Source organism: Eucalyptus grandis, chromosome 6 (assembly GCF_016545825.1).
Source record: "Eucalyptus grandis isolate ANBG69807.140 chromosome 6, ASM1654582v1, whole genome shotgun sequence".
NCBI lineage: Eukaryota > Viridiplantae > Streptophyta > Magnoliopsida > Myrtales > Myrtaceae > Eucalyptus > Eucalyptus grandis.
The window spans coordinates 35,420,166-35,429,200 of NC_052617.1; the positions used below are offsets into that span (position 1 = coordinate 35,420,166).

Genomic DNA, 9,035 nt, shown 5'->3' on the forward strand with positions numbered 1-9,035 from the left:
AAAAATATATATCAATGGATCTTTTTAAGTTTTCTTAACTACTACCGCATGGTATGTCTAGGTTAATAAACTATATATTTAAGTATTGAGCTGATAATTACTGTTACTATTAGTGGATAACTTTTTTTTCTGATTAATACAAAGAATAGTGAGAAAAAAGCTATGATACTATAGTTGGATATGTGGGGTTTGTATCATTTCTTATACATTTCATAATTACCCTTTCAAAATAAAGTTCAAAACTCAGGCCACCTAGTGGATATCTTATGGTTACCAACCACATCCATAAGTAACCATTGAAGTTCTCCTAGATTAGTTATTTCTTTTCTCTTTAGCTATAACCACATATAATTATAGCACATGTTTCAATACTAGTGACGAGATACAATAACATGATTAAACGAAATTTCATCAAAGTTCCATCCTCTATGCTATGTACCATTTCTCTAAATAACATATAATAATGAATTCAATTAAAGCAAATAATAGCATGGATAACAACAGGAGTTAATGGTGGCTACAATGACCAACCAGAATTAAATTCAAGACAGATATGTCATCCCAATGCATAGGCTCTTCCCTCAGCCATCATAATAGAACTGCATTTTAGTCTTCAAACCTCATCAAAATGGGCATTAAAGACTCAAAGGTCTCGGTATTAGTTTAGTTCTTTCATCCATATGACCCATTTAGAGTGGCAAGTGGAGAGTATACTTTTTCACTAAGAAACTAAGAAGCAACATATCACCTTATCAAAGATTTATTCCTATCCTTTAAGTGACATTAGGCCTAGAGAACAGAAAAGTTTACAAGAACATGATGGCAGAGAATATGAAGATTTTTAAGGGGAAGTTCACTGTGATTTGGTTGAAACAATTCCTCGCCTTTTATAAATGAAGGCAAGAGCATTATAGGAATTATATTAGACCTTAAGTGGCCAATACTAAGACCTTTTTTCAATAAGACATCATAAGAATAGATTCCATTATATAAATTAGATAGTTATAAAGTGACAGTGGCACAGAAGGTGGGATGATTTATGCATATTATTGGAAATCATAAAGCACGTATATTGACAATCTGGTAAGATTCCTTTGCTTCTTGACTGGTTCATGCTACATGTTCATATTAGGGTGCATATTTGATTAGAGTCCTTGTCTGAGTCACTGTTTATGCTACAAGTTTCTTCACATTTTTGTCTAAAGTCCCAAGGATCTTGAGAGAAATAAATTATTTATGGTTGATTATGCTTGTATTCTTCTAGAAACTGGAAGATTAGTCTTTGGTGGCCTAATGTGCTTTGAAATAATCCCACGGCATTTCTTCTTTCATATGCACCAAGGAAGAGGAAATTTGGAGTAGTTTGATTTCTTTTGTAAAGGATGTGTTGGACTTCTCTGTGTTCTCCACTAATATCTCAAAAATTGCGCCAAAGGACTAGTACAAATTTGCCACAAGACATGGACAACCTATTGACTTGCCGGTCCTCTAGTGAATAATTTCCAATCTTTGTGAAAGAAAATGGTAGTGTGATCTTAAGGACTCGAACTCTGCATTTTGGCTATGTGGAGAACACATATTGCCAGTACTATAAAGAATAAAACCACTTTAATACCCGGAAAAGTGCTCGAGGTGATAATTTCTAGAATCCTTCATTTAGAAAAGTAGTGGGGATGTGGTAGAGAATGGTTAAGTGAAAATTGTTTCCAATGATATACTTATAAAACAAATACCAATAGACAATACCTATTATAGATTTTGTTAGGTGTTGGAACATGAAGACAAAGATGGATCAAGACGAGTGCAGAAGATCATGTTTGTAACTACTTAACTGTAAGACATGTCTATGAAGCTATTTGTAGGTTCAAACTCGTAAGTAATTGCTATTGGTGGGTCATAAAAACCTACATTGTAATCTTTCTAAAAGTCTCCTAATCATTCATGGAATATTTGTTATCTTTTCTTGCAAATTTATCTTTATACTTTTCTTTCTTGCAAATTATCTTTCCAACACTTTAAATTTCCAATAGTCGCATTAAAATTCTTTAATTTCCTTCCTTGTCCAAAATCAACAAATTTTCCTTTCACAACTTTTATTATTCAATCCACCATATCAAATATTAAAAGATTATTTGCTTTTTCAGTGAAATAGTAAAACACAAGAATAAATGTTGGTAAATCGATAAAGCAGTCGGTGAACTTTAAAGTATAAAAAATCTAGGTACTTTCTAAATCAAGCAAGATAAAAGTTGTTCATCGACTAAAATTAATTGGTATCTTAAAGTGACGAATGTTGGTTCTTTAGTCAAATTAAGGTTTGTAATTTCAATAAAAGTTAGTAACTTCAAAGGCATAGGTGAACTCTCAAAATAAATGCTCGTACATTATTTAAATAGTTGGTAATCTTGCAAGTATAAAGAAATGTTGATAGTTTGCAAAACCAAGCAAGATAAAATGTTGCTAAATTATTAAAATTAATTGGTATCTTAATATGATGAATGTTGGTACATAAGTCAAATTAAAGTTGGTAAGTCCTAATAAAAGGTAGTAACTTCCATGGTGATGGTAAGCCATAAAAAGTAATGTTGGTAGATTATTAAAATAGTAGGTAATCTTTTGAGTATGAACATGTGTTAGTATTTGTCCAAACTTGTCAGTAAGTAACTCAAGTGTGACTGATTTAATAAGCTATTTGTCACTTATCTATTATCAATGGGATTTAACATTTACCAACACTATCAATGATACACATACATGGAACGAGATCACTTTTGAACTCCATGAAATGTCATAATTGTCTCAATGACTTAACATGATGTTGAAGTTTTTATTTATTTTTTAAATAAAGAAAATAGGGAACTATAGAGAAATGAACAAGATTGCAATATGATAACGTGAATCACGAGCACTTCTGTGATACCCCATATGCATTGTATAATATTATGACGTGCCATCACAATCAATTACAAAAATGGTGTATCACATCGGGAAATTGATTTACAACCTTATTATAATCGTTGTGATTGAGTGTTAAAACAATTGCAATAAATTGAGAATACGGTACGTTAACGTACCCTGTAAATTCAAGTGGACCCAATCATTAAAGCACTCAGGGCATTGAAATTGGACGTACGTATGACTTGGCCATCCAAGTCTTGCTTTGCTTTTAGGGATGGCGCCAAGGCTTCTTTAGTAATGGGAAAGAGAGAATTTGCTGTCATAAGGCCCACTTCTTAGAAATTAAAAGCTACCGACAAATAAATAAATTAAAAGCTGCTTTTGGGTTGCTTGGACAATGATGGCACTGAATAATCTTCGTTCCCATCTCGAGGAAATTATGGTCCTGAGACAAAGTAAGTTGCTTTATTCGGGAGCGGAAAAAAGTTGGAAATCAGGTACATTGCTCCTAGAGGTTTTACTTTGATCTTTCTTTCATTTTCCAAGCTCAAGGAGATTTTTTTTTTTATACTTTATATTAAAATTCTGGCAGTTTTTCAATATACTTGTTATAGTTCAACTCTCAAAATTTTTCTTTGAAGAGGGGGTTGGAATTAAGGTTAATTTATCTTATATTAAGTAAACTTGGAAGGTGCGGGTCATTTTTTTAGATTAAGTAAACTTGAAAGACAAGAAATACGGTATATATAATATATAGTCTCAACAAGATGACTGCACGAATCTTATTTTAAAATGGGGCGTGTAGATAAGAATATTAAGCCTAAGGTAGAATCAACATCCTTTTGAACCAACTTTCCTTTCATTCTTGTGGCGCTGAGAGCTTCCACTAGAAACTCGGGAAACGAGTTTGGTAGGGAGTGAATTCATCTTCTCACATAATCGTCCATTCACATATATCAAGTAAAACTTCACCCATAAAAAGCTAAGCATAGCTTCCAAGGTTAATATGAATGAATTACAACAATCTATTTAATCCAAATCAAGTCCATCTAAGAAGCATCTTTTCATGTCGTGTCGACACTTCGATGCATGTCCGATATTCGGTTAACACAACACCTAGTCAATTTTTTCAACACTCTCCAACACGTGAGTCAGAATTCCGACATGTGAGTTCTGAATTTCTAACACGTGATTCTGATATATACAAGATCAATTTTAAAAAATTTCAATAAATGGAAGTTCAAAATGTAAATATGTAAATAAATAAATAAATAATTGGAAAAGAAGAAAAATCTAACCTTCTGTTCACCCCCAAGTTTATTTTTCTCTTCTCTTTCGACACTCTTTGACACACGAGTTGAAAATGTGGATTGCTTGTTTTTTTCTCTTATTATTGAAGTGGAGTTGAATTTGTTAAATTAAAACAATGAATGGTATTGACAAATTGTGGATTAATATTTTTAATGTAAATTCATTCTAGGCTATTTTTTATTATTTATTTATTTATGAATTTGAATCAAATTAATTTGATTTTATAAAAATAACTTATCATGTATATATAATAATACACATTTAATATACAACATATCCCAACGTGTCAGAATTCTTTATTTTTTGAGAAACGATATATCACCGTGTCGTGTCGTGTCGTATCGTATCGTGTGTCATGTGTTGATACTTGTGCTACTTAACCATCCACTTTAGGGTTGAACAAACCAAAAGTTTCAAGCTATCTTTTGTTTAAAAAAAAAAAAAGCCCCATAAACTCAAGAAAAACAAGAAATAACATGCCTCACAAGTTACAGCGTGAGCAATTGACAAGAATGTACACATATTTATTGGTACCCACAAACATACGCGAATCGCGTGGCTGTTTTTTCCTTTTGAACATAAGAAACGAACAGCCGAAGCCACCACACCTTCCAACTTCAGTTTTTGGGTTGAAAAGCAACACCTTTGACGACTAGCCCCTGTTTCCAATTATTGCTGCACTCGGATATATGAAATGTGATTTCTCCAATATTTTCGGACGACGTCTTGAATTCACCCATCAAAATGTTTGTCCACTTTCCTTGGGGCATATGCTGCAAACTCTCCATGCGGCCCAGACTCGACTTATCCGGTAAAGTAATGTTGATGTTCACAGGAACGCCCCAACCCTGACTTGACTCAGTCATTGATGCCACCAACGAGACTTTATACTCAGTCTTCAGAGAGAGCACGATCGTTCGGAACTTCCCACTGATTTCCAGTGAGCAAACACTTCTCAGTTCAGCTTCCTCAACATCCACACTGTGAAAATTGAAGTTCAATGTTTGGGGTTGGACTTTTGCAGAAGAAAATTCGCTAATGTGTGCATTCCGCTATCAAATTAGACGATGAAATGAAAGAAAAGACAAATAGATACATGTGAGTTGCTTCAATAGATCGTAGTGCTGATCATATTTGCATATGAAGTGCACGCCGGATCGAAGCGACAATTGTGTTGCAAGTAGAATAAAATAGTAAGGAATGAGATCCACGCACGAAACGAAATATTAAATGGGATCTGAAGAACACATAATGGGGCTTTAATACTACATTAGCATGTTCAAGCCAGAAACTTGAACCAATGGGTAGAAGGAGACTGTGTATGTAAAATTCATCATAACCTAAAATAAAGCGATTCAAGAAATTTACCTTAACAATTTATTTGGTTTTGCTATAGTCATTTTCACCTTAGTGAAATAAGTTTTGGGTTTGACACTTAGTTGGTCATCATTCCCATTGAAGTCACCTTTGTCAAGATGCACGTAATAAGATGTTAGCAATATAGAATCTCTAATGGCATTATTGATGTCTTAGGAGGAATAATCATTATATCTACTCGGTTCATTGATTCGATTGTTTGAACTTTCAAACTTAGTGAGTTTAACTAGGAATGTTGATAAGTCTAGAATTGGAACTCCTTGACCCTATTTTCTCTAGAATGAGATATATTGGTCTTAGGACGCTTCCTAACGATCTTCATAACTTATAGGGTTGTCTCCCTACATCCAGTGCAGTACCAAGCTAATCTTTAGAATGAACACCAAATAGACAAACTAAAACACTAATTACTAATTGCACAACGGGAGGGACTGTGCGTTTATCAACTGATCTCCTTATCATTAAACAAAATATGGAGAATGTATTAGTAACGCTTACATGCTTAAAAGGCTAGTTGGAAGGGAATAAGAGCAAGAGACATCATGAAAAGGTACTTGACAGTTGAAATTGTTCGTATAATTTGCATCTCAGTCATCTCGACTTGGCATTTTTAACGAGGTGTAGCGTCACTCTATTACTCTAGACTGGAAGAATTAAAATCTTGGTTCCTTGATCATCTCAAAATGGTGGATAGATTCTAAAAGGGTACCTTGATCCGTCATGCTTAGAATGGCATCTCTAACAATTAAGCATTAAAGGAATATGTGTTGAGATTCTATTGAGGGTGTGGATTGGTGCTCACTAAAAGGTTAGAATATCAGGGTCCCTCTTGACACTCCATCACTGGTTAAAAGGCGAAAATGATAATAGCTTGTATATGATACTGCCACGAGTAGTTAACTTGATGTTCCTCTGAATTTTCTTCTACAAGTGCATTGACCAATTACCCGAACTGAAACATCCATACTTTTCAATTAGAGTCTATGTACTTCTTATTTTGCACAGGTTGTGTACAGATGAGCATTAGTTATTCAAATGACGCAGGGAGGAGCTAAAAACGAACTACTAGTCATTGCAGCCGATGGCCTGAATGCGCACAAGAGGTGAACTCGCTTCATTTTGTCCAGGATAAATAAAAGTCGATAACAGCAAGGAAATCATTTTTTTTCCTTCTTCAGCAGATTTTTTCCATAAGTAATGATGATCTCATTTTCTTTGTTCTTTTTTTATTTTTTTTAATAAATATTCACTCTTACCCGGACTCTTGGACGGTCTTCCATTCCCAGTACTGGGGCTCGTGGCCCCATGTTATTGCAAGCTCCCTCGCAAACACCATGAAGCAATTCTTGTTCAGATCCCTATCGACCCAGTACTTCTGCAAGGATGAAATTTCGTATTCATTTCTACATTTCCAGCATATATCAAAGTCCATATAAAATCGTGACAGAGAGAGAGAGAGAGAGGCTCACTCTCTTCCTCTCTTTCAGAACCACTCCGTTGTAGAGCTGATCGCAGAGCTTGTCGAGAGAGGAAGTTTCAATGCGCACGACAGAATCTTTCACGATGGCCACGTAATTGTGCGGAGGTCTTCTTACTCTTGCCTCCACTGTTTGCTTATGCTTCTTCTGTGAGCCCATCTCTTTGGCTTCTTCCTGGATCTCAGCTTCAGCTTCCATGTCAGGAGGTGGCCAATGTTGCTCCTGTTAAGGGTGGAGAGAGAGAGAGAGAGAGAGAGAGAGAGAGGAGCTACCCAGTTTTCTTTATCTCAAATTATATTGATCGAACCACTATTAATAGTTGTAAAAGTAATAATTCAAAAGTGAGGCCAATTCTCTATGTTTTTAAATAGAAAATTTTCTTTGGGTACCCCTCTTCATCAAAACTTGAAATATTCATTAACTAATTTCACATAATGATCTGTACTTATGCCCATTGAAGAGAAGCCATAATGTTTGCCTTCATTTCCACAAGGTTAATATATAAGTTCACAAATTTCTTTTTTGGGAATAAAGAAACTTCATCCAATTATGTATATAACCCATTTCTTTCAATTTTCAAAAGAAAACAATAAATGTTGATGGTGAAAAGGGCCTTATGGGAGCCCAATGTGGGTCCATGCGGCCCATGTTCCATGCCTCTCCAATTTTCTTTTCTTTTTCAACTTTTCCTTTTCCGGTCCTTTTCCTGGAAAATACAAGCTTTGTAGAGAGATTGATCGCAGAGGGAGGCAGGGAGGGAGGGAGAAGGAGAAGGGGAGGAAGATGATATACCGCAAGTGGAGTCTGCTCACTGGTCCCGCCGCCATCCTCGGCGGCATCGTGTCCACTGTGGTCGTCTCCAATTACATCTTCGTCGAACACTTAAATCCAAATCTCTCTCTCTCTCTCTCTCTCTCTCTTGTGTTTCATTTCTTATCGGTTTCTGCCTGTTTCGCTAGCTTGCCTTTTGCTTTCGACTTGCCCTCGTTACAAATTCCCGGTTTTTCCACCTACTTGATAGATTTTCTGCGGATTGCATGTGTTGGTTGCATCTAATTCGGGTGTGTTAGAAATCTGGCCTTTTTAGAGCGGCCCAATGGTCCATCGGATTGGGATCACAACAGCAAAGTTGCATTGGTTGAGACTCGAGCGCATGCCCTCTTTTCCATGGTGGGGTTTGCTGTGTTGAATGTAGTGATTCGTGGACAGTGAAATGGAGCTCGATTTCATTAAGGACTGGTTTAGCTTTAGCTCCGGGCCAAGTAGCAGCACTGATTCTGCAACAGGTCCGTCATCGGCTGTTATTCGGTCTGGATCTTCACCAATTTCCTCACTTCTAGCTGCTGGCAATAACTATGTACTCACCACTGTGAACCCTGATTAAGATTTAGAGCTGCCTTTTACAAGCTAGAGCACCGAAACGGTCCTTTTCATTATGCCATAGTCTAATATATTTTCATCGCCAATGGTATAATAAATATGAGGTCGAGTCAGATAACCAACTTTTCAAATGTTTATCCTAGCATAAGATGAATCCACTGGGCCATACGGAGCCCAAATGCTTCTATCGTCCAGAATCCTTCTCCAAGTAAAGTGTGGATTGGTGGGATCATCTGTTTGTGAGAGATTCAGGGGTGTTCAAAATAGATCTTTGAGGCCTGGGATGTTTTGAATTTACCTTTAAGACTCGAGGGTAAGGAGGTTGATCATTGGGGTCATTCTCAGCTCCCGCTTGAATAAGTTTTCCATACCATCGAATTAGTTTTCTTTCTTGCCACCTCCCATAAGGTTACTCTGTTGCCAGTACCTGGCTGTCAAAACCTTAACCCCTGACATTGTTTTCATCAACCAACATCCTCCAACTGAGTTTATGCAGCAAACACGGCCGTGGTTTTAGGGCTAGGAACTGAGTTTTTCTCCCGAGTCTTGAGGGATGTTCCATCAGAACTTTCTAACCACAGCATCTATTGT

The 9,035-nt window shown here is 36.1% G+C and overlaps 1 protein-coding gene across 1 annotated transcript; it reads right to left on the minus strand.

Moving 5' to 3' along the window:
• Positions 1–4,648: 4,648 nt before the first annotated feature.
• On the minus strand, positions 4,649–7,496 carry LOC104449404 (lectin). Its single transcript, XM_010063548.3, has 3 exons — positions 7,056–7,496; positions 6,843–6,961; positions 4,649–5,190 (listed from the first exon to the last, which is right to left on the minus strand). Exons 1-3 carry the CDS (start codon positions 7,260–7,262, stop codon positions 4,827–4,829), a joined length of 690 nt encoding a protein of 229 aa, XP_010061850.2. The 5' UTR covers positions 7,263–7,496; the 3' UTR covers positions 4,649–4,826.
• Between the last annotated feature and the right edge of the window lie 1,539 nt (positions 7,497–9,035).